This window comes from Amblyomma maculatum, chromosome 4, assembly GCF_055883805.1.
Source record: "Amblyomma maculatum isolate TAMU_Amacu chromosome 4, ASM5588380v1, whole genome shotgun sequence".
Lineage (NCBI taxonomy): Eukaryota > Metazoa > Arthropoda > Arachnida > Ixodida > Ixodidae > Amblyomma > Amblyomma maculatum.
Window position 1 is genome coordinate 115,531,119 of NC_139347.1, and position 26,133 is coordinate 115,557,251.

At 46.1% G+C, this 26,133-nt stretch overlaps 1 protein-coding gene and 1 pseudogene across 1 annotated transcript in view; one reads left to right on the forward strand and one right to left on the reverse strand.

Annotated features, from left to right (window-relative positions):
- Nucleotides 1–26,133, forward strand: part of LOC146192192 (uncharacterized) — a 97,173-nt gene that overhangs the window by 9,140 nt on the left and 61,900 nt on the right. The window contains exon 2 of the mRNA XM_084600423.1: nucleotides 5,822–5,925. Coding sequence (XP_084456549.1) covers nucleotides 5,822–5,925 — 104 coding nt within the window. The remainder of the gene's footprint in view (nucleotides 1–5,821; nucleotides 5,926–26,133) is intronic.
- On the reverse strand, nucleotides 2,667–3,799 carry LOC146192193 (uncharacterized; annotated as a pseudogene).

The window sequence follows — 26,133 nt, forward strand, 5'->3', positions numbered from 1 at the left end:
TGCCCAAATGACATTAAATACTGCGCATCTACTCTTCCGTCAAAATACACATCATTACTTGCATTTGAAAGAGTGCTTATCTCTGGCTACACAATGAGTCATCTCTGCAAAAATTGATCACACTAGACCAATTTAGATTGCTTCCTCAGCTCTCTTGTTTTCATAGTCATGTCACGGGTTTTTTGCTTGCAGTATTGACGCATTCTCATTGAGATATAGAGTACAGGATCTTTGCAGTTATGTCAATCTTATCAGTGGTGCAGGCCGGGGAACGCGAAATAGACGGTGTCCATGACCTCATCCAGAGTTTGCTCGTAAGCGAAATTGCTTTCAGAGTGCTTCTGAAAGGTCGTTTTTGTGGCATAAACGAGGTTAATTGTATTGGTAATGGAATGCAGCAGTTTTTCATGGGTCTTGCAGTTTACAAAGGTTGTTCAGGCTTTTCTGATAGCTTTATTGGTGCGACAAGCCCCTGCTTGCATTCTGAACATGTCATATGCCTCAGAAGTTCTCGGCACGAAAACTCAGCAACGTAGTTTATAATACAGTCTTCCACATTTGCAGATTGTTAAACATGATCAAACACATCCTCACATTCTACTTCTGCGTCCACAAGGCCATCAAGGGTTCGCTTCAGCTTCTGAAGTTTACTTTCCTGGTCCGAATCATCTTGAAATGCTGATGTAAAATCTGACAGCATAAAAAGTTTAACTCACTTACATTCTAGATCTGACAGTTACCAAATTTGTGTGGCTTGATCAGGCCATCTATGGACAGCATGTTATAGAGCTGAAGGAATGTTGACATCGATGGGTCTCGTTCTGACCACCTGCCTGGCGAATTCTGCAAACAAACCCCTTAAGGACATCCTCATTAAAGTTCCCAGTGAGCACGTATTTAAAACCTCAGACCCCAAGCAAATATTTAGATATTTCGATTGCGAACAGGATTGTTACACGCAAGCCCTCAGCAGTTCATTCTGTTAGAAAGCAATCGCGGGATATTCTGCCCGAAACAACCTCCCTCACCCATGTGTTCAGCCATTGCAGAGAGGACGCTAGCACCCTCAGATCTTCCCCACCTAGCTTCAGGCCCTCTTTCGAATGACATCGGTTGAGCGCATGAAAGAGGTCATTCAGTTTGAGTGTAAACTCCACAGTGGCTTTCGCATTTTCTAGACCTGACACTCCTCTGCTTTAGTAGTATTCCAGACCTTTAGCAACACTCCTGCTGAATACTTGCGTAGACAATTTAACCCGCATTTTTTCCGTATTAGATGGGCACAGATGAGCAAGAGTCAGTTTTGGACAACCCCTAAGTTAGCCAGGAAGCTTGCTGTCTTCAACGTACAGCTTGTCGTTATGCACCCACAATACGCGGCCTACCTTAGTTAACAACACTTTCTGTTTCAGCAGGTGGTTTCTTACACATTTCGCCAGATGTGGTGCATCAGAAAAACCATAATCACTGCGCTTATTGTGAAAAGAGTGAATAAATGAGTGTTTTGCACATGTTAGTCAGCCACTTACAAAAAACGCTTCCACATGACTCTGTTAGCTGTTGCCCCATCGCAAACAATGGTGTCAAGAAACACTCCCGCAACCTCAAGCAACAAAATAGCTTGCAGTACTAGTTGTGCGAGCACTGTCCCTTTTGTAGGCCCTATGCTTGCGAAGACGGCAATCAGCTGAGAGTAGCTGTGACGAAACTCACGTAACATGAACACAAGCCCATGGTCTGCAAGTTCGTTCGAAGGGCTTGCCGGTTCACCAAAGTCCGCAAAGCTAGCATACGTCATTGTCTTAGAGTTTACTCTCATCTCCTTCCTAACTTAAATTTCAATAAAACGGAGAGCTGAGCTAGTTGGTACATTTTTAAGGAATAACAGCGCGGAGATGAAGAACAAAGGACAAGGAAGAAGACAACACGTACCTGCGCTGACTAACAACTACAGTTTATTAGTAAGAAACGCGCAAAATATACTCTCTTCGCAACCAAAAGCGCATGTGCAACACCAACCGCCAAACATATACCTCAGTCTTTTCAATCAAGATATATTAATTCACAGTCATGAACCGATATAGAAGGAGTGCTTACACACGAGTCATGATTATTATGAATATGAAACGCTTCACTGATTTCTCTGGTTAGTTTATCTTTGTGTTTGTACAGAATTTTGGTTTCATTAAAAAGGGGGACATATGACTTTATTGAAGGGCGCACCATAATCAAATGTCGCTCTGCATTACACGAACTGTCCGCTTGACAACCAACTGAATTGTTCTGAATAGTCATGAAGGCCGCAAAGAAACGAGAATCCAATCTGCATTTGATTCGAACCATTGACAGGTACTTTCGTACCGTGGGCACATAAGGCAGTGGCAAGATCTCATTGTCTCCCAGAAATGAATAACCAGATAGACTTCAAATATACAAAAGCAAACATATCAAAATCCAGTGCTCCGTGTACCGCCTGTTCTTTTTATTTCGGCATCTAGCAGCTGACACACATTCCTTAATTCATTCCAACTGAGCTGCAGGCAGCATTAGTGCCTCCAGTTTTTCGTTCAGCACTTCAGTAGACATGTCTTGCATCTTTGCTTGGGCCTGCTTCAGTTTTCCGCTCAGAATATTCACACGTTTCATTAAGCGGTTCTTCGACCTTTTCAGTGCATTCTTTGCTTTACGGAAAGCAAGCATGCCGTCCTGATTTATTACAGATGTGAAACTAAAACGCCTGATCAGCCTGGTTCTATTTTTGATGTCAATCACCCTCTTCCAACAAATACGAAGCTTGTCAGAAAAACTGGAGCACCATTTGCATGTGCTGTTGTTTAGTGGGACAAGAAGGGGACAATTTTTGTGGCGCCACCGGTTGCAACCATGGACAAATGCACTTTCTGGATGCGCCAGTGGATACACATTCGTCTTTGGTCCTCTCCCAGAGATGGGCATTTCACGCAAGCTTTACAAAGACATCTTGACATCTTCAATTGAAGCAAAGCACTGTCGTCACTGGAGGGGATAAGCGCCTTCCCATCACTACCACTGACACCTGCACGGTCTGGTCAATGTCAACAATATTTGAGGTGAAAGTGACTTTTTTCTCCAGCAGTTTGTCGTCATTCCAGGCACCTTTGGGCTTGTGCTCCACTGCATTTCCGTAAACGCTACGTTGCGGACGCAGTTCGTGTGTCGCCTGTGATAGCCCTACGATATCGACGGAAGAATCGAGGGTGGTGAGAGCTCAAACAAGTCCTTGAAAACGTGTTCCCGGGGCCGTTCAGCTAGCTGTGTGACTTCCGTGGCATCAACCTCTACTGGAGCAGCATCGGATATTTCACAGTATGGACGTCCCAAACGATCACGGTCGCCCTCACTCAAATCGCCTGCCTCTTGAGCACTCTCGTCCTCATGAGTGCGACGAACGCGCCTTTTGTTAGGAACGTCGACGAGCTGCCTGACCACTGGTCTTTTCCGCTGTTTGGTTAGTTTCGATAAGGGCGCTGGACAATCTGTAAAATTCAACGGCACAGCGTCTTCAGCCAAACATGCTCTACGTGCAGTACTTGCCAGGACGTTGCCGTTGTATTCAGGAGTCCAGGTTTTCGAGACAAAACGAGGGTCGAAATATCTCTCACAGACATAATCCGACGGTGGGAGAACCCGATACTTCCGCGGAATGGCGTGCCTCCAGTTTCAGGCCGGCTTCGTCTTTCGGTGCCGAAAATAGTGAAACCTTTTGCTTGCATGACTTGTAGCCGGTGCTACAACGCGGTACAAAGCACTTTCTTCCCATTGTTTGAAGACACGCTCGCTGAACAATCGTAAGTACGACACCATTAACCACACACGACGCAGCACTGCCAGCAACAAAAGTGAGAAAGAGCTGTAGGAGGTTCCGCAGGCCCGCACTACGATGGCCCGCAGCGTGCAACTACCATCTGTCGGGACGCGCGCGAACCGCGGACGTCTACTGCGCACGCCCCTTCCAAAGAGAGTAGCGCCGCGCGTTCAGGCACCTCCCCTATCTTACACCATGTACAGGACATATAGTACGCAGACCGGATAACCGATGGTCGCTTAGGGTAACAAACTGGATTCCAAAGGAATGAAAGCGTAGCAGGGGCGACAGAACGTTAGGTGGGCGGATGAGGGTAAGAAGTTCGCAGGGGTCAAGTGGATGCAGCTAGCACAGGACCGGTTTAACTGGAGGAATATAGGACAGGCCTTCGCCCTGCAGTGGGTATAGTCTGGCTCATGATTATGATTTTGAATTGAGGACCCATGCAAGGAAAGCACAAGTCAAAGCCCGATTTTAATATGCAAAAAAACTAAAGACCTCATCAAAGATCTCGGAAGATGTTTGACGATATTGCATATCAGAGCATATGAGAATACCTGCCCAAATTCGCACGTGTTTATTCCTATTATTATAGATATTTCACTGATACTTTAATTACCAGCAATTACTGGTTTCCTAAATCAAGGGCATCTTCTTTGTGCTGCCAAAGCTCGAGCGCCTAAGAAAAACTGCTGTTTTGAGACTAGTGACGAAAGCCTTGTTTTCTGCGTATCAAGATCGGATGCACCATTCTGCCTTGCTAGTTTAGGTCCACGATCTCACACTGTAAACCCGTCATGAGATACTTAACAAGGCAATGGCGCCAACAAATCACTGATTATCGAAGTATTAAATTTTTAATTGAATTTGTTTTCGTACATCTGCTAAATCTCGACATTCCTCTAAAGTCTTGGAGGTCAGTACCGGTCAGATCGTCTCTCTCAGCCTAAGACACTTGCTGACCAGGTTTTCTATAATTCCACAGGATTAGAAGCCTCACCACCGAGAAAAACAGCGCGGTTAGTATTAAAACGTGCTTATTGTTTCTGGCATCTAACACTCTCCGTCAGTATGGCCTTCATCATATAGAGAAAATATATGCAAACCCCTATGAATTTCAAGCCAGAATACTACATTTGTCTATATGGATGGAATTCTCCTACGCGATGCAAATTCTTACTGAAACTTTGTCGCGAAAAACTTTTATGTTCATTTTATTATCACGAATGAGAAAATTCCTCTCCATTTATTCAAACACTCAGGGCTTATATACACTATGGTGCAGTATACAGTAGCTTGCTTGAGGCCCCCCCGCAAATGTCTTAGGTCACTGAGCACTCGGCACATCGGGCGGGTCTCCGCAATAGCTCTGCGTCCAAACTGTTCATTACGCACGCACTTGCACACTATATAAAACACTGACGGCTGTGTACAGTGCTCAACTGCGTGCGTAGTGAACAGTTGCCTGGACGAAGAGCTATTGCGGAGACCCGAACGATGTGCCGAGTGCTCAGTGACCTAAGACATTTGCGGGCGGACCTCAAGCAAACTACTGCATACTGTACCATAGTGCATATATTTCTTTCATTTTTACCTACCCTTTTATTTCTCCCTATCGCGCACCTCTTTGATTTCCTCTACGTCTTCCTCGCTATCCCTTTATTTCCGCCGCCCCAGTTCAGGTGCTTCAGATATCAGATAGCAGATACCGGGGCCGGCAAACATCTTTTCTTTCGTTTTGTATATGCAATAAATAACCACTACTAACACAACCACCAGGGCTTCTACGACGCTTTTTCCAGAGCAAAAATGAAAGCGGATTAGCAGATAGCTGCACGTCTGTCCAGGACTTTTAATCAATTCTGGGTGACAGAGATAATCATGTTGTTAAGGTATTGGGAAGATTATCGCTCACTAGCCAAAAATTCGGTTTGCTTTTTTTTTTTCATTTGCCGCGCTATGTTGCACTCTGCGCAGGGAGGATTTGATGCACGAAAAAATGGTTTCTATGTCATTCTGCCTGCGCTCATGGAAAACGGGAACATGCTCACGGTGCTCTTCGAGTTCATTGGTGACGAAAAGTGAGTCGAGGCAATTTCTCCTGGCCTTTTTTTTCAGAAGCGCGGCCTCAACTGGGCTGCCCGCAACGCATTTGCAACGTCTTTTATATCATCCTTATTACTATTTGTTCCTAAAATGTTTTCATATTGAAACATCCACGCAATACGTTGAACAGCTAGTATGTCCTTCCAAAAGATGAAATTGATTTTCAAGCAGGTAGGAACTGTGCGGCAAATTGCCCTCGCGGACACAAAAAGACGAGGAACGATGCCGATGCGTAATGATTCGCAATCTTTCGTTCGCAGACGTTAGCGCCACAGTTCGTCGGCGCCGCGCGTGACAAGGCTGACATTTATAACGGCGCGGTGTGTTATGTGACTGCAAAGGCCATTCGAGAAAAAAAACAGGCCCTGTTCGGCAGGGGCAGTTAGCCTGCAGTTCTTATGAGGAGTCTTAGGCGAAATCAAGGCTCCGCCTGCCTGGGCGATCCTTCCAGAATCCCATAGACTCACCAGGGGAAATGTCTTCCTTTCATCATCATCGTCAGCTTGACTATACCCACTGCAGAGCAAAGGCCTCTCCCATATTCCTCCAATTACACCGGTCCTGTGCTACCTGCATCCACTTGACAAACTTATTAACCTCATCCGCCCACCGAACTTTCCGCCGCCCCCTGCTATACGCTTTCCTTCCCTTGAGCTCCAGTTTGTTACCCTAAGCGACCATCGGTTATTCTCTCTTGCACTACATGTCCTGGCCATGCCCATTTCTTTTTCTTGATTTCCACTAGAATGTCAGAAACTTGAATTATTTCTCTGACCTAGTCTGCATGCTTCCTACCTCCTAAACTTACCTCTTCAATTTTCTGTTCCATGGATATCTGCGTTGACCTCAAATTAAGTAGAACCCTCTTCGTTAGCTTCCATGTTTCAGCCTCATAGGTGAGTACAGGTAAAATGCAACTGCTGTTTACTTTCCTCTTTGGCCTTCATTTTAGACTTTGTAATCCAAGCTCCTCGATAAAAATCTGGAAAAGCCGGGTGCTATGATCTATGCCCCGCCATGGCACCTGTCCGAAGTTACCCGGGCGAAATACGCCTGACGACCGGACACATGAATGAACGCGCATGTCACTAGTGGTATATAATTCGCTAAACAATATTTCGCCTAATGAAACCTTGCTATTTCATGCACTAATAGCCTTAAATATGCTTAGGGACAAGACACCCGTTAACGTAGGCAGGAGTGTGTCTCTGAGCTAGAACCCCAGTAGTCATATTGAACAAAGAGCTTACTTCCGCTCACAGTAAAAGCATTCGTTCATTCAGTAGTTTCGCCTAAAAAATCTTCATCATTTGCGGTTGGATTGCCAGTATATGCTAATATAATTTCGAAGTGCGCCACTCCAAGGTGGTCATTAACGAAAAATCTGTAATCGCACAGACGTCCGTTCTACGAGCAACAAACCTCACCCACCACGCTCGTGTCTTGTATTCAGCCACTTCTCGAGGCGAATTGTTTAGGTTATATTAGTTCGGAGAGAAAATTATTGCACTGAAGAGAAGTTACAGTGAAACAGAAATTGACCCGTAACCCCCCAAAACCTGAGGTATATATACTAAGCCTAGCCCACACAGGTCTTTTTAGGGCAGGCGTCAACAAAGGCCTCACACTATTGACGTAACTCGTGCGCCCAGCGCATCTCTGTTCTAAACATGCAGACGCGTTTCTCCAGCTAATCGTCGACGCTTAGGCTTTCTGCCGTCTTGGCCAGGCCCATAAAATCCCTGGTTCATCAGTTACGCAGACGCCGTTACGTGAAGCTCTATTGGGTTAACTAAAAGCCAGATAAAGAACGGCTAACCAAGGTAAACTTAGGAAACCCAAGGTATTCAAGTTAAAAAAGTACAGTTGAATCCCGCTATAACGAAATTCACGGTGCACGAAAAAAAATTCGTTCTCGCGGAACTTCGTTATCGCAAAAATTTGACGTGAAACGCAGAAAGAATTGCCCAAGCAGCAGCAAAGGCGTTTAATGCCAAAAATCTGTAAGCTTGGTTTGCTTACGCTTCACGGCGAGCAACGCCGTCACGCGATTTTCGCACTCGGTCAGCAAACCCATTGCAACATCGTCGTCTCGGACAGCAACGAAATTCCTGATGACATCAAAAGCGTCCATCACCTGTACGGCGGTTGCCGCAGCCGGCGCTTCCTGTACGTCGTCGTCTTCTTCATCGGAAGAGTCCTTATCATTCCGGGCAGCTTTTATGATCTGCTCATCACTCACATCTTCGTGAACAACAACACAAGCGTCAGCGCCGATGTATTCGTCGAGCTCGAGATTAGGCGGCACGGTTCCTATTTCTCCCAGCGTTTTCCAGGCGGCCGCGATCCCCGGAGCCGGTGACGCCTCTTCGTCGTCGTCTGTAACGCCTGGTGTTAGGCCAGCAGAGTGTACGGGTCGACCTTCGGCAAATCCGGCGTGCCTGAAACAGTTCACAATTACTGAGCGCCCCAGTGTGCTCCAGGCAGCAGACATAATCTGCAGTGCCACGTACAAGTCCACCTTCGTGTCTCGGCCGGTTTCAGTGTTAAAAAGCAGCCGCTGAATTAACCTCCCGCGGTAAGCGCGCTTCAGGCTAAGAATCACGCCCTCATCGAGAGGCTGTAAGACAGACGTGCAATTGGGAGGGAAAAACCTCAGCTCCGTGTTAGTGAGCTTGACTTCGTCGGAGTGATGCGCTGAACAATTGTCCAAAAACAAGCAAACTTTACGGCCCTGCCGCTTCATGTCGCGGTCGAATGCCATCATCCACTCGGTGAAAATAGCGCGGGTCATCCATGACTTGTTGTTCGCCTTGTACTGCACAGGTAGGCTACGAGTTCCCTTAAAACAGCGCGGCTTGGCACTTTTGCCTATGGCTAACGGCGGACGCTTGTCCGAGCCATCCATGTTTGTGCAAAGCAGCACTGTGATGCGTTTTTTGCTGTGTTTGCCGCCGTGACAGCGCTGCCCCTTGAAGTCGAGCGTCCTAGCCGGCAACATCTCGTAGAATAGCCCGGTCTCGTCGGCGTTGTAAATGTCTGCAGGCGCGAAGTTGCTTAAAATTCCGGCCATGTTACTCGCCTTCCAAGCAGCTGCTCCGTCCACGTCTGCTGACATTGACTCGCCGCACAACACTTTTCCAACGATGTTATGGCGGGCCTTGAAACGGTTTAGCCAGCCAATGCTGGCTTTAAAATCATCAATGCCAAGTAGGCATGCATAGTTCAAGGCTTTCTGCTGGACGATGCTTCCGGACAGGGGGACGTTGCTGGCTCGTGCTTCCACAAACCACGCATGCACTGCTTTGTCCAACTCTTCATGGAGGGGCCGCGTCACCTTTTTGTGCTTCGAGGATGTGCCTGAAGCAAGTGCCATTCTCACGCCGTCCTTATTGCCTAGAATCGTTGACAGCGAACTTGCAGGAATTCCGAAGTCTTCAGCAATTGCCGCTTTCTTCCTTCCGCTTTCTGCTTGGGCGATTATTTGAGCTTTTTGCTCAAGGGAAAGAGTTTTGCGTTTTTTCACTTGCGTTGCCATCGTGTCCTGCGGATGAAAACTCGTCGTTGTCGAAGAGCAAAGGCAGCGACGTGAACAACGCGACCACGACACAAAGCCAAAGTGGCGGAACTGCAATCACGTGATTTCATGCTTAATGTGGCTTTGGATTTGACTTGGACTTCTCGCCAATAAAACTAGTTTCGGTTTCGATTTTGAACGCGAAAATTTCGTTGAAGCGGAAACGCTCTGCAAAAATGGTTCGTTGTGCAGAGAAATTTAGGCCATTAATTCTTATAGGATACTCGCGGGAATAAAAAATTATTCGTTGTCGCGGAAATTTCGTTGTGGCGGTATTCGTTGTGGCGGGATTCAACTGTAAACCATTTTTCCGCACCTATGTCGTATTCCACTTGCAAAAGGTAATTAGAAACTTGTTTACTCTTCTCTTTACCCTCCTCGCTGCATCTGTCCTCCAGCACTCGGTGAAGCTTCAAGTTGCCCGCCGGCTTTCGCACGCTTAAACATTTGCCCATTATTCCTTCTCTGCTGCCAGCATTGAACTGTTCCACACTGTCGTTGCCATTGTCTATTCTTCCATTATTGCAACGTGGCTGCATTAGAAAGTCCATAGGGAAAACAGTCGATGTTCGCTTTGCCACGTTTGCCACCTGTCACCAGGCATGTTTGTTACGCCGAAGAGTCGTCTTCTACGACTGGCAGATGGCAAAATGTAGAGACGGAAAGGCCCTTTTTCCTCTCTAGGAAAGAGGAGGGAGAGGCCTGAACGTGGATTCCATAGGAAGCTGCCTCTACACGAGATATTGCGAAATTGATAGTCAGCAGGAAGACTACGAATTACACAGCAGAACTGGTGATGACTACGAGGTGCCCTTCAAACATGACAGAACAGTTGCTACAACATTTTCCTAGCGTAGTTGGGCAGATCGTTTTTGAGAACAAAAAAAGGTTATAGATTATATAAAAATCAAGCTTTTGAAAGCAAGAAACCATATAGATGGTGAATTTTATTCTCATGATGATAATTGAGTGCCCCTGTAAATTCTGAGGAGGAATCGGTAATGCCAAAGACGTAATTTATTATAGCTTCCATCCTGCTGGCATAGCGCTCAGGTGACATCCCTGAGATTATGTTTTAAACTACGAGGATGATATCACGCATGCGGAGCACTCAGCAAGACCTCCTTCTCTAGGAGGGTACCCTTCATCAGCCTGATATATTACCTGCAATAGCGCTTCATCAATTGGCATTAGCGTTTCACGGGATTACTTTCTGTTATCGCCCACCTCTAGGGATGCCGTAAACTTGCAGCAAATCCAATTAATTATTAATTAGGGACCCCACTACAAGAAAGCCAAAGATTGAAAATTCTGGGTTTGATGATTCACCAGTCAGAGTCAGCGACTGCTTGGCTTTATCTGGTAAAAATGCAGCTATTCTAATTTGGGTTTGATTAGAACTACTCCTAAATAGTTGGCGCTGACTGCTAGGACCATTACTTGCCTTTGACGCATAACAGTGATCGTAGTGTAAAGGACAGTCCGCAGATCAACCCCATCGATGAGCTCATTAAGTAGTGCAGTGATGCTCATAGACGTAAGGCCAGTCCATCGCCCTCCGCGCAAGCACTGATGGCCTATGTAACTACATACTCCATTCTTCAGCCGCCAGCGCCAGATCTTCCTGCATGGATGTTTGTACAGCTAAGCGACAAGCCAACAGGTAATTACAGACCTGCTTCAAGGGTCTAGAGTTGTGTATGTAGATACAAGCCTCCAAGGTAGCGCAGAATAATAGTTGGCTTGTCCTAAATCAGACATCCACGTTTCAACTACGGGACCTCATCGATTCATCTTTTTTCGCTGAGCTTGTAAATTTCAGAGGTGCTCTGCACCGTGGCCCTCAAATCTATGCCATCTGTGGTCCACGTTCTCCACCGCGCTGACGCCCTTGAACGAGTACGTTTACTCAGATGTGTAATTCTCTGCCCAGTAATATGTTAGGGCATCCACGAGTTTGGGGCACACATCCCGCGATCTATAGGTGTTTTCATGGAGAAACCATTCATCAGGCACGCCTGTAGTGACGCGCCTGGCGCGGAGAGTATCATGTCAGAGTTGCCAATCCTACCTGGGCTGCTACATCAGGGAAGCATCCTTTGACTCGCCTGTAGTGTTAGCGTTTGCTATGCGCAGCCATGCCTTGCACCTCACATCATCTGACCGGCATAGCTATATGTACGGCTGCCATATAAATCAACACGGAAGGATTTGTTTAGGCATCATTCTGTGTCACCAGCTCGGCATTGCGCCAGGTATACATGTCAGTCTGATATGTTTACGCTCCACCGGTTATCCGCACCGGCCAAACTGCGCTTATAGTGAATTTCTAGCTTCAAACGAAAACACTTAGACCGTTTCACCATCTTTGTGTGTGTGTGTGTGTGTGTGTGTGTGTGTGTGCGTGCGTGTGTGTGTGTGTGTGTGTGTGTGTGTGTGTGTGTGTGTGTGTGTGTGTGTGTGTGTGTGTGTGTGTGTGTGTGTGTGTGTGTGTGTGTGTGTGTGTGTGTGTGTGTGTGTGTGTGTGTGTGTGTGTGTGTGTGTGTGTGTGTGTGTGTGTGTGTGTGTGTGTGTGTGTGTGTGTGTGTGTGTGTGTGTGTGTGTGTGTGTGTGTGTGTGTGTGTGTGTGTGCGTGCGTGCGTGCGTGCGTGCGCGTGCGTGCGTGCGCGTGTGTGTGTGTGTGTGTGTGTGTGTGTGTGTGTGTGTGTGTGTGTGTGTGTGTGTGTGTGTGTGTGTGTGTGTGTGTGTGTGTGTGTGTGTGTGTGTGTGTGTGTGTGTGTGTGTGTGTGTGTGTGTGTGTGTGTGTGTGTGTGTGTGTGTGTGTGTGTGTGTGTGTGTGTGTGTGTGTTCGCGTAACTTTGTTGGTGTGCGAACAACGAGATGAACGCAGTACACATGCTCGGTCTCGGCTCAAAGGTTATAGCCTCGGTCATCCGGTCGTCTTTGTTACGACCAGTGAGTACGCACGCGGTTGGCCTCCCTGATTCCCATATACGATGCAACTTGTAACTGGTAGCTTAAAATGGTGTCACGCCGCTTTTAAAAATATCGCCTTATTGTTTACTTTACGGGTGAAACATTACCCACCCACCCAGACAGGTTAGGAACTTACACGTGTCGAATGCCTTGCAATTGAAGACCTGCCGAAAGTCGCATATCTTTATTATAATAAATACTCTGCAATGTTTAACTAACCCATATTAATCTACTTGCCTGTGTCGTCCAGAGAATCTTAAACGTTGTGAAGCCCCGCCGGGGCCGCGCAGTGGTTAGGACACTCGACCACTGTGCGAACAACCATACTGGTAATGATAAAATCTATGAATACACATACGCAATGCGGGAAGACTGGCATAGCTCATTTGGGTGACATGCTGCCTAAAAATTATTGCGCGCAGCTGTCTTGTTAGATACATCATGATTTGTGGCGCTTCTAGCTCAAACATTTTCAAGGAACCACCCCGAACGCAGCTTATCAACTCCACTTTTATGGCTAAACATAACACCACAAAAGACCCCTGTCACCCACGCTGGTGAATCGGACTCCCCGAAAGGGGTCGCATCTCATTTACTTCCCCCCATGTTATTGGCGTCCGGTTGCGGTGCGAAAAACAGGCGGATAGAATAGTGAAGCTCTAGTGCAGGTGCGTTGAACTGCTACAAGGGAGTTACTATAAGCCGTTTTTGAGGCATATTATTTTTTATTAGTTTTGGGTAGCCTCACCATAATATATATACCGAAGTCTGTCGGTCTGAAGACGCAAAAACGAGCTCTCACTGCTCCGCCTCTTAAAACGAACGCCTGGGTTGAGCACACCCCTGCGCTCAAGGCCGTTCCGGTCATCTCAACATTACTGTCCTCTTTTCCGTCGACATTCCTACTGTTAGACATATTTTTAGAACCTGATATCCAATCCTGCTTGCATTTTATTCGCCTAGTGGCCAAGAAGTCAGGCCTACACCAATTGCAAATTCCTGTTTAAGGGTCTTATTGGACTGGTCGTAACTACTAGTGGCATCAATAATGTGCAATATGTTTTTATTGATATTGAAAATTGATGTAGAGAAGAATACGTGAACAAAGCTTAAAAAGATATCAAATACGGTTTTTTTTTATTGTCCTCAGAACTTTTCATTGTAATAATGGTGAAGGTGATTGCGAAAAACGTCTGTGGGCTGCCCTATGCTACAGCGCATCAGGAACTCTACGCAAACAAAACTGACTCCGAATCATTAATTGCTTTCTCTGTCACAGCTAGTTTGCAACGTCTAGACAAAAAATGACAGAGGATGATGAGGACGAAGTGGCGCGCTCGTTTGTGGAAGAATAAAAAAAAAACAATTGCGTCGAACTCATTGCCTGGCTCCTTGGCTCCTTGGCTGAATACAACTACCTTCGCACTTGTATTCAGAACTCGAGCGCAACCACTGAGCCATCACGCCTTCTACGCTTCAGATTAGGATATCAATTTTGTAGACATGTCGCGGAATCGTTGTGAAGTGTGGGCGAATGTTCTACTTATGATGGGTCCCGAAAGCGACAGCGCGCATGCATCGGCTGAATTTCTCGCCGTTCTTCCTAAGGCTCAATAGGCCTCACTCTGGAAGCGACGAAACAACTGAGCATAGACATTAAAAAATGTTGGGCAGAGGCAATTTAGACTTTTCTGGTCACAGGACGACAAAAACGACCTTCCTTTTGAGACGTGTGTTAGCGAGGTATGCACACCTGCGAGACAAAGTGGAGAGGCCACGCGCTTTGAAAAGTCTTCACGTCCGCTTTTTCTGACGGTGAAGCGGTTATTTCTGTTTGAGGTACTCTCCTAAATGTACTTGCCATCTTGCCCAAACAATTTTGTCGGGCGCATCGTTTTGTATAAAATTAAAAAAACGCAATCGTGGCGATTTGCTCGAAGCTGTACGTGTTGATTCAATGCTGCGTGCTAAAGCTGGAACGTGAAACCGAAGGAGGTTCTTGCCTCTAGCCTCTCATCAGCCTCTCTCGCCTCCCTGCTGTTCACCGGTAGTCTGCGCAGAGCGTGCGCAAGCCAACAGCGCATGTGAGACGCGCCAGCACAGTCGGTGGGAAACAGGCGGAGGACGAGGGTGGATGTTTACTCTGCGGGCGCGTTGAGGCCAGATTACAGGCGCCGAGGAGCGCGTTTCATCGTGCTGGGCCTGCTGCTTTCGAGCTCGCACGATGTCGATAATCGCCGAACATTTCGCTGTGGTCCCTTTATGTTGATTCTCCGAGTGCGTTTTTTTTTTCTTTTCACTTTCGATTTTGTCTCGATATATAATCTGGCTATTACTGCTTGTAGTATATAGATATTGATGCTTATTCGCTTATTTGGTCGAGTTTGTATTTTTCCTCCTTTTCGCGTTTCGGAGTTTGAACTGTTGTCATATTACTTTTATGAATTTCTTTAAGCGTATTTTTACGTTGTGTTTCTTCTTGACAGCAATTAAATGCATATAGTCCTGCAAAAAAGAAGCGCGATCGCTTCGACAAAGACGACGACGCTGCTGCCGTGACTCGCACGCGTGCTGGCTCTGTTGTGCTGCACTGTGCAGTTGCCCTGACTCCGAACCATTCATTGCTGTGTCTGTCACAGCTAATTTGCAATGTCGAGACAAAAAGTTACTGGATGATGACGAGAACGATGAGGACGATGTGGCGCGCTCGTTTGCGTAAGATTAAGAAAAAGAAGTGCGTCGAACGGCCTAGCTCCTTGGCTGTCTCTCATTGTATATATCTTTAATCCTCTTTTGTAAATATATTTCTCCCTGTTACAATAATATGCCACAATTTCAAGATCGTGGGCAATTCGCAAATGCCGTAGAATCTTCAGATCTGCGTGGTGCGCTACGCCTTGCACCAGGGCCTTATTGAAGTGGCCGTAATTACTCGCGCAACAAAATTATGTAAGGTGTTGTAATGATTTCGAAAGCTGGGGTAGTGGAGAATACATGGAAAAAGTTTAAACAATGTTTAAACTTTATTTTTTACTTTTCTAAGAAATGTTTGAGGTTCGCTGTTTTCTTTAAATTTGCGCGATCTTATCTGTGTATTGAAACGTTATATAAATATAAGCTTTAGCTGTTTAATACCTAACTATGCTGAGAACATAGTGTGGCATTATTACTGCTCTGCCATAAACCTTTTTGAAATAATTAGGACTTCAAAGTAGGAAAATTTCGTTTCTAGGGCCGATTTGTGAAATTTTATAAAAACATCTACACTACCTTGAAAAGCGAAAAATAACTGAATACAAATAAAAACATGCATATATTTAGTCCCATAATTTTCAATTAACTGTAACCTATTTTGCGTAATTCATTATTAATTTTGTGTGGCCGAAAGAATTTTTTGGCAGCAAAATCAATTGCAGATCTCTTCTTTCCAGTAATCCAACAATATTATATAAAGTTTTGAAATTAATGTAAAAGGTCGACCGAAAATCTTTTTTTTTCATCTTACGTGGAAACAGACTACTATTTTTTTAGTCCTTTGACACCGCCTAGCGCGGTTGGAATGATCGGACTCTAAATTAATAGGCGGAACAAACTAGTTTCTTTTTTATTTTCGATATATATGTTGTGCGCCATATAAATGTACCGAGGCTTGTCATGCTCGCAGTATGCGCAAAAAGTTGCCATTTTTTTTTCTTTTTTATCACCGTGTGAATGCCTAAAACTAGAATGGCAAACTCGAGTCTTCCAGCTTTTCATTTTCTAGGGATTGCGTCTAGAAAGTACACACATTGTATTCGGTCCTTTCCCCATATAAACAGACGATGCTGCGCGTAGTTCCTTATAAATAATGCAAAAGCACTAGGACAAAAAAACGGCCGAGAAAATGGTCCTTTGTTCGATCAACTTAAGGCAACGTTTTCTTTCTCGGCAATAAAAAAGCTGCCTTCTAATCACTAATTTATTGTCACATGATCGTGCTATGACCACACGGTTTCGTTTTGTATGCGCATTCTCACTGACAACTATATTTGTACTAGAGGTTGGTCAAATATTTAGGGGAATCCCCCAAGGTGGAGTAGATTTGTAATAAGGGAGTAATTACTCATTGCATCCACCCAAGCGCAGCCATACGGCTACAAAGGAAAGCTATACAGCCTTCTCAGAAACTTCGTAGTTAAAGAAAAATTCGTCAGGACGAATTTTTCTTTAACTACGAAGTTTCTGAGAAGGCTGTATAGCTTTCCTTTGTAGCCGTATGGCTGCGCTTGGGTGGATGCAATGAGTAATTACTCCCTTATTACAAATCTACTCCACCTTGGGGGATTCCCCTAAATATTTGACCAACACCATTCCCACTTCGAGTTATAGATTAATTCGCTCTCGCCCTGCCATCTGATCTGCTGACCGTCCTGGTTAGCACAGTCGGTAGAGCGACTGCCCCGGAAAGGCGGTGGTGCCGGGTTCGATTCCCGGATCAGGACGAATTTTTCTTTAACTACGAAGTTTTTGAGAAGGCTGTATAGCTTTCCTTTGTAGCCGTATGGGTGCGCTTGGGTGGATGCAATGAGTAATTACTCCCTTTGTACTAGAGGTTAAGTGGATCCAAGGATGTAATTCACGTCCAATACAGGCATATTGGGTCGTGAGTGCTAGCCGGCTTCCTGGCCAACATGGCACGCTGCCGGCCGTGGGCCGCCAAATGCCCGTGCAACCGTTGCCAAACAGGCGGCGTTCAGTCGGGATTACAAGCTCGGGCCGTGAATGCTGGCCGACTTCTGCCCAACCAAGTACAAGCCCGATCATCGGCCGCCCAATGGCCGAGCTACCATGGCCGAATTGGTCGGCGTTCAGTCGAGTGCCCGAGCCTTGATTGATGGCCGACTTCCGCCCTACCTAGTACATGGCCAACCATGGGCCGTCATTCGACCGAGCACCGAATGCCGGTAGGTCGGCTGCCGACCAGCTGCCAATGACCGGCCATAGGTCAGCAGTCGGCCAATGCTGTCTTGGGTTTCACCATCATGTTCGGTAACATTTGCCTATATTCATCATCCATCATTGCTCTCTTGCAAACAAAATCTGCTTTGGTATCCCGCAGTATCCCGCAGAGGCAGCTGTTCTTTCGGTGCACATAACTCCTTGGTAATAAATGGCAGCAGAAACATTGCCTCCGACAGGCTTGAAAACCACAGCTCGCTCATGCGCTATCACAAGCTTTGCTTCCATTTTCAAAGACGACGTTGCGAAAACTAAGTCAAAACGTTCATCCTCGAAGCTGCACCAGCTCGGCGAATGCGCAAGTACACGGAGCGCCCAAAAGGAGAAAGGCGAGGATTCTGTAGCAGCCAGCTCTCCCGGCTCTTGATGTTCGCTGTCAGCGCTGCTCACATCCTGACACGGCTTCTTGCTTCGTAGTGGGATCGTTTCGCAAGCAGATCTTTTCCTTTCGGTCCTCTGTTTAGGAGTTTTAACAGAGCGGTAGGCTGGGCTCTCCGGCAGCAACGTCGGTATGGCGCCGGGAGTTAACGATGGCTTTCCTCTGGATATACGCACTTCAGTGCCGTCGATTACATGAACCTAATCGCGCAATATGAGATGGGCTTCAAAATGATGCTCACACACGGCTGACAGTTCCGTGAGTCTCTTGTAATCCCTCGTATGTTCCGCTCCCACTTTCCTCGCAACTCGTCGTCTCTTGGTGCGGCAAACAAAGATGCTTTTGTCGCTTCCGGGTAGCCGGTGCGGCAGCCTGCGTAAAGCAGTGGGAATCAGTTCTTCTTTTCGCCATAGCTCCGATAAATTATTTGTCACAGGTTCTACGTGGTCATCGCTCACTGCTGTCAACACTTAACAACAAGATACAAACGCTAAAGTGAAATTAACTGCGTGACAGCGCACGCACAAAGCGAGCTAACTCACACTCCGCATGGCCATGTGCTGCCAACGCGCCCGTCGGAGGCTAGGAGAAGGCGCAGCAGCGTCCCTGCCGGCCGTCAGTGTCAACTCGCTTCACGCGAGCTGGCCCCAGCCACGGCCGCTCAATGGAGGCGCACTTGGGTGCGGCCCGTCGCGTCGCCCAGAAGAGCCGTATTGCGCCTAGTTCTCATCGCCACCGCTGCGGCGCCACCGCTCCGGGACGAGTCCGGGCGGAGAGCAGCGCGCAGCGGCCGTGGCTGTGCTTTCGTTTCGGCGTCCGCGTGGTCGGCGCTTGCTCAATTTAGGATTATGAGCGGCGTTTCACACATTATGTGATGCTATGTGCAAGTTTGCTATTGATAAGGTGATAGAGGCAAGTCATCATCAATAGGCTTTTCCAAGTCATTCGTGGTCTTCCGTTTACAACGAGAACGAGGCAGTCGTGTGCTTCGCTGAGTGCGCACCCATTTAGTTGCGTTTCAACCACTGTAATAACGTATTAGATATTGCAATCCTGAAATCGGGACATGGTCTGGGGCCATTTATTCAGCGTGCACTTTTCTGGAAACTTACAATTCAGGACGTAGCGTTCAACATTATTATTGTTCAGCCTGTTCCTCCCTTTTCACTGGAAATAATATTCAAGTGGGTACCATCACCAAAACATACTAGCTAACACAAACTGTTGCAAAAGAAACAACACAAGACAGCCAGTTCGACGACACGCCCGCAGGCTCAGGCAATTTTTTTTCTCGTTTGATATTATGAAGCCGCGTGATGCACAGAAGACACGCAAGCTTATTTTACAAGCGAAGAACTTTTCTCGAAAAAGGTTTACGTGCAAGCGTGATTTTTTCCACTGTCTAATTGATGTTGCCTGTCCAGTTGGTCAGCAGTGGTCTCATTAGTTTGGTTAGGTCCTTAGTGTGACTGCGGTCTTTTCTCTCGCAAATCAACTCCGGAAATTGCACAAAATAGGGAAGAAGGAATGAAACTGACATGTGGCATAGCTTGCTGCTTCTTATGACCTGCGGGCACTTCATCACCTTGCTAACAAAGGTGCATGGTGATTTTCAGATACCTTAGGCGTCCATCATCAAGAATTTTGATAAGTCCAGGGTTTTGCAGGAATCACAAGGCACAAAGTTAATAAATGGATAGGGCTAATAAAATAAAATTATTGACACTCTAAAGTAAGCGCTAGAAGTTTTTTAAACTTTGGTAATATATAAATACCCCCCCCCCCAACATTAACTTTAAGAGATAGGAAGCGTACAGAGTGGGTCAGAGAAATAACTCAAGTTACCGATATTCTAGTGGAAATTAAGAAGAAGAAAAGGACATGGGCAGAACATGTAGTGCGAAGAGAGGATAACCGATGGTCGCTTAGAGTAACAAACTGGATTCCAAGGGAAGGAAAGCGTAGCAGGGGGCGGCAGAAAGTTAGGTGGGCGGATGAGATTAAGAAGTTCGCAAGGGTCAAGTGGATGCAGCTAGCACAGAACCGGGTTAAGTGGAGAAATATGGGAGAGGCCTTCGCCCTGCAGTGAGTATAGTCAGGCTGATGATGATGATGATGAATATATAAATAATGAAAACACGGGCAGGCACTGAAAACAGAACAAATAAAAATGTTTCGTGAGATTCTGTAAAACTATTCGTATAATTTCTCTTCAAATGAACGTGCAAAGTAACCAGCCAAGAATGCAATCGGTGCTAACTCTATGTCACACCACACATGAATGAATCCAAGCTGACTCGAAAACTCTCTCGCAGAAGACGTGATATGGCAGTTGGCAAGGTACTTTCATAATCACGAATGCCAAGTTTTATAGCTGTCTATTGTTGATAGATGCATTTGCAGACTGATGCTTGCAAGATGCCAACCTGCACAAAGCATGGCAAAATGTGTATAATCTCAGTCGATATATTCTTTTTTTTTTTGCTAGTGGTACTTTCAGTATTTTCTCCGAGGTGAAAACTGCAGGCCTTGCGTCAACTTTGTCGTTCCCGCCTTTGACTTGCCTTAGGCTGCTAAAAAGCAATACTATAGACCCGCTTTCAGAGCCTGCTTTAGGGCGTATCGGAAGCTGAAAATAAGATTCGGGTAAATGCAATGCACTAGTAAGGCACTCAGAAAACATTGTTGTAAGATACTTGATGTGATCAAGAAGGTCCTTAATTTGCGCCACTGTGGATCTGGTTGTCATGATTGTCACTTCGTACGTTTGTTTGGATAGCCTTTGCTTCGACGTGCCTCTTTGGACCTGATGTTTTCGATATGGCAAAGTCCAACTCTAACCAAGAGAGCCGCTCGTCATCTTATAAATAGAGCGGCTCCTCTTGGTGTCTCCATGGCTTCACTTATGCGATGTTGGGCAAGGCATACCGTTTTGATATCATCGTCATAAAAGTGATCGTGGCGCAGCTATCTTGAAACACACATGCTTCAGGATGACACGGGGGGGTTGTCCAGGAGGAAATGAAATCTAGCTATAACAAGTGGGGAAAATAAAGCTATTGACCTGCGCACATTAATTTTTTCAAGATTATTTGGCTCAACATGAGCCCGCGTGAGTAACTTAACTTGTAATGTAGGCAGTTCGGGAATACGGAGGGGACAGCTGAAGGAAGCAGGATCTTCAATTTTATGTTCTTCCTGTAATCGTCATCTGTGAAGTGCAGTGAGTATACTTGCAGTGAGTGAAGTGCAGTGACTTGTCACTCGGCTCCCACCGGCTTCCTTTTCCATCGTAGCCCTCCCGAGATATGTTTTCCAGCCATGCTGCTCGACGTTGTGAATCGCTCGGGAACTCATGATAACCGATCTTTTCTTGTTTTCGTGGTGCACAGCGGCACACAGCAGTTGCCTGGCATGGTGCGGCCTACGCTTAGGACGCTGTTGACACAGGCACCGATGACACGCATGCAGAACTATCAGAACCACGCGGTTATGATGAGTAGTCAAAACGATAACACGCGCCAACCCAGACAGCGCGCTCCTTCCGCGTCGTCTGCTCGTCCGTGCCCGGTGTGCCGGCGGCGCTTTGTCCTGGAGTGGTGGCGCCCCCGCGGAGAATGACGGCGGAAACTGTAACTTCTCCCAATACGCGCTTCCCCAGCCATTGAGGCGCGACGCGACGGGCCGCACCAAGTGCGCCTCCATTGAGCGGCCGTGCCCCAGCAGCCGCCGGTCGCGCCACTAGAAAGTATTCTAGTTCACTGTAGCCCTAGTCCCATAGGGTCAGGAGCAACAACCCTTCGCCACCAGTCATATTGTAATGAGAGTTGCAGGCTGTCCACAGCAGCCACATAAGGAGTAACAGTTAGCAATCAATATGTTTCAGTCTTTTTAGGGCAATTTGCGTGAGCGCGAGAACTAAAGCCATGTAACATTTCTAACCAAATGAATACGCTACAATTGTTATATGATTCATTTTAATAGTAATTTAGGACAACGTCTAATATAAGTAAATGATGGAAAGATTGTGCGCATAACAGTATGCGGACACTCCGGTGTTTTCCGCTCCGCTACGGCCAGACCCACAGCGTGACTGATTCGGCAGCCCCATTTAGGCTAGCGCTATTTCTCGCGACAAGAGCCCGCATTTACCTTGCGTCAGTATTCTTAACAAATCTGACGAACAGGCGAAAGCTCGAGTTTCTATCTCCACCAAGGAAAATGTGGGATCTTCCGAGGTTTTGTGTGGCCAGCCCCAGTTGTGATGGGTGTTGTTTTTGAACCAAGAGACCACTTGATATTCCACATGCCTTCGAATTCCAAAAAAAAAAACGATTTCGATTTCAGGCGGGCACGCCCGCCTTCCAGCCCCATTATTGCCGATGTGGGACCTGAAGTGATTTACCTAAGGCTGCCTCATTTGGGCTTTACGAGGGCTCGCCCAAATAGAGCTCTAGTTCATATTCCACCTGCCCTAAGTAACCTAGAAGGGGCCGAGTGGGGAAGCATGTGGGCATGCCCATTGCGGCTCCACTACGGCCTATGTAGGTCCCGCAGAAATTTAATGGGGACGCTCTCCTTTCAGATCTATACGGCCTTTTGCATTTAGATTAGATTTGCCCCCACATATCATACAAAGGATCCTTGTGGTCTGGGTGCAGGAATATATTCTGCAATAGCCCGCGCAAAGCCGTTATAAGGCCCATGTAGGAACAGGGTAAAGTCCAAATGGGGCTTGCAGGTTTTATGATGGTTTGCCCCAGCCCTACTTGTCTACATCGAACCAACCTAGTGGGGACCCACATTCTGTCCTGCCTGGGATGTGTCGAAATCCGAGGCAAAATGAAAAGTTGCTGAAGATGCGGTGAAAGTTGTAGACTACCTGCTTCAGATTTTGGAACACCTACCATTACAGAGCCGTAGCGTACTGAAAGTGTAAAGGAACAGTTCCAAATAACCACTATGAAAACGCCCAGATATTGACCACATTCCATGGTTATTAAAAGTCTCATTTTCACTATATCGCCGCATGCCTACAAGTTCCTGCGACACGGAGGTGTTATTACACTTCCTCACCCCTCAACCATAACAAAGATTTGGTCATCATGTGAGCTCTGACCTCAAAGAGAGACTGATGACAACATTTTATCTTCCATGGTGAAATGTGTGAAGTATCTGCAGCCACATGAATTCATAGTGACTCTAACGCTTGTACAAAATTCACCTAAAGGCCTTCTTCGATAATAACGCAGGAAATGTTTGCGGAGCTGACTATAACGGCTTTGAGGATGGCACAAGATCCCATGTTGTCTTGATACAAAGTTTGGTTCCTTCTATCAAAGAGGTCGCTCACATCCTTCCTGTTAAAAACATGTACGCTACTGTATCGCAACAATGTCACCCGAAGAGAGGTCACTGGTCTGGAGTCACTCAGATACCAAGTAGTATGTATTGTCACTGACAATAATGCTATCAATAGAAAGACAAATTTTCAAGCTTTTCCAGTCCACCAAAACTACACTTTGTGTATCCACATCCTTGTGACCCAACAGGACCATTGTTTTACATTGTTGACCCGGTGCACCTCCTAAAATGTCTGCGAAATACTTCGATGAATAAAAGAAAATCACGGCACGAGTTTCTACTACCCTATGTTTGAGATGGTCAATTATTAAATTCACCGCGGCCATAGCATGTGGGCTTCGTTTCAGGCACTGCGCAAGTTTGACAGGCTGGAAGAAGAGCGCTTGCTAAATACGGCAACCAACTCACCTCAAAGATTTCGAATATGTCAACGTTATAGCACCAAAATGTGAAGATCGCTCTACAAGTCTTCAGTCAATCTATCGCAGAAGGGATTCTGGCGCATTCCTGGGACATTTAGCGAGTAGCAGGAACTGCGGCCGGCTATGAACACTATTGTCTCTTGGTGGCTGGTAGTGAATGTAAAAACACTTTCAAAGAGTTTTGAGAAGCGTGATCCTTTCCAGAACCGGTCAGAGGAGTTGTCAACAACGAAAGAATTCAATTGCTTGATAGGTTTGCTGACTGTTAGATTTATGAATCGTACTACGTTTTGGCAATGGAGGTTTCATTCCTGAAACAGTTACTGCCTTGCGACTTGCATTCTGCGGGCTTACAGAATTCTCTAGGAATTGCACTGATGAGCTTAAGCTGCGCTACGTCCTTCTGGGAAAAGCTCAGTCGGACCCGCTCGAAGCGAAGTTCGGCCATTATAGGCAACTGGCGGGTGGTCAGTGCCGCGTTTCCTTTAGGCAAGTGTCTGAGTTTGAGGCTAAACTCCGTTTGGGAAATTCGTTGCCAGTTCTACCAACAGAAGCCATCTGGACTCCTGATACGAGTGTACGAAAGAAGCAAAACTTTCATTAAGATTTCAACATTGAAGCAATAGGATCCGACCTTGAAGCTTTGTATTTTCAAATTTCAGTCATGACTTACGTAGCCCCGTATTGTACTCATGCAGCTTCCAAGTCACTGAGGTGAGAATAATGGAGAAACATTCTAGTTTTGGCAAGAAGTATGGAGGGAACACCAGGAGACAATAGCCTCATTGACGCCCTTAAACGAGGCGGTCTTTGCTTTCCAGCTGTATGTGTCGTACGTGTGGTCATGTATGTACACGCTGTTATAGAACAACGTCTACCTGAACGACACTCATTGAACATCTTGTTGACAGACCAGCGAGTGGTTCCCAAATAACTTACAGCGAGAATCACGCCCGAATTGGATTATGTTGACACATGCATGAATGTCCATAGTCCTGACAGTCTTGGACCCATTGCTGCATTCAGTAGCAAATATTTTTCCCAATAACATGCAAAAGGAAGAATGATATTATGTCGCCAGCATCTCAAAGTTCAGAAGCTAAGAGAAAACTAACGGTTCTTTCAAAACGTTAGTGCACTAGTTCTTGCATCTTTAGTAATGCTTTATTTATGGAAGTCCATGAGTATTTTGTTGTAATAGCAGTTTAAAAAGTTGTCACTTAGTATATTTCTTTCCAATTCACTATGGATGCATTTAATGGTAATTTGAGCGTTTATTTCACTGTTTTGGTTTTGCAATTTCATACGTAGTACAATGAGTTCAAGATTTTATAGTTCGGTTATTTGCTATCGTTTTGCAACAGCTATTGCAATTGTATTTAGTGTTTGTAGACTGTGCTACATGATGTCGGAAGATGTCAATATCTGTGTCCCTACAGTATATGCAGCTTGCACTAATTATGCATACAAATCGCATATTTTGAGTATATGAATGCTGTACATTGCTTCATTACTTTAAAGCGGTTCCTTTCAACGTGTATTTCTTTCTCTTGTCACCATTTGTGAGATTCTCGTCAGCTGCACTAGCGTTCATGTGTCGAGCTTTTTTTAATTACATTTAAGGGCTGTGTTTGTGTCGGTTAAAAAATGCTGTGGTGTTTACCTGCCAATAAAAATTCACTACCTTCGTGCTTCTTCACGTTTTGTATTTTTTGAATCTGTATTTTTGTTTCTCCATGGTTATTTTTTTGCGTCGTTGAATATTCATTATCAATAAACTCCCATTTAGGCAGCCTGTATTTTGTATGATGAGCTTATAGTTACTCTACTCATTATTTTGCTGCAAGTAATAAACAGGTCACGGATTCAGTACAGTCCATTTTCCTAGTGTACTGATTCTGTTTCATTCACTTGGGAAAAATAGCCTTTGAAATCTGCAGTAGCATGGACTATGCATTTAGCACGACGGCGACGACTGACTGTTGTGGCTTCGATCACCGTGGATTAATCATCTGATGCACGCGGGAGGCGTCGAATCCGACGTAGTAGCTGCAAAGCTATCACCGCATTTTTGTAGTGCAGTTATTGACTCGTATTACGTTGAGAACTAACAAACTGCACCTAGCTCAATGTCTCTTGCAAAGCAGGTTACCTGCGCTTCCCTTTATAAAAGAGCGCTCGAGTAATATTGTCTTGCTCGCATGCGACCGCAGTCTCGTGCCGGCACCGAGCGCGGCGGCAAGGACAATCTGGCTTTGCGAAGCTGCCGCCCACCTACCGGACGTGACTTCACTCCCATAGGGCGCAGGACTGAAGCTTTGGGGGTATTGAGCATACCGACGCGATCCCGCCAAAAATCATTTCACAGTTCAGCCTGGCCGCCAGAATGGCGTCGCGCGCGTTGCACTTGGCGACATTCATGAGCGAAGTTTGAAATGTCTATGCGCATTGAGTGCATTCTATGGGA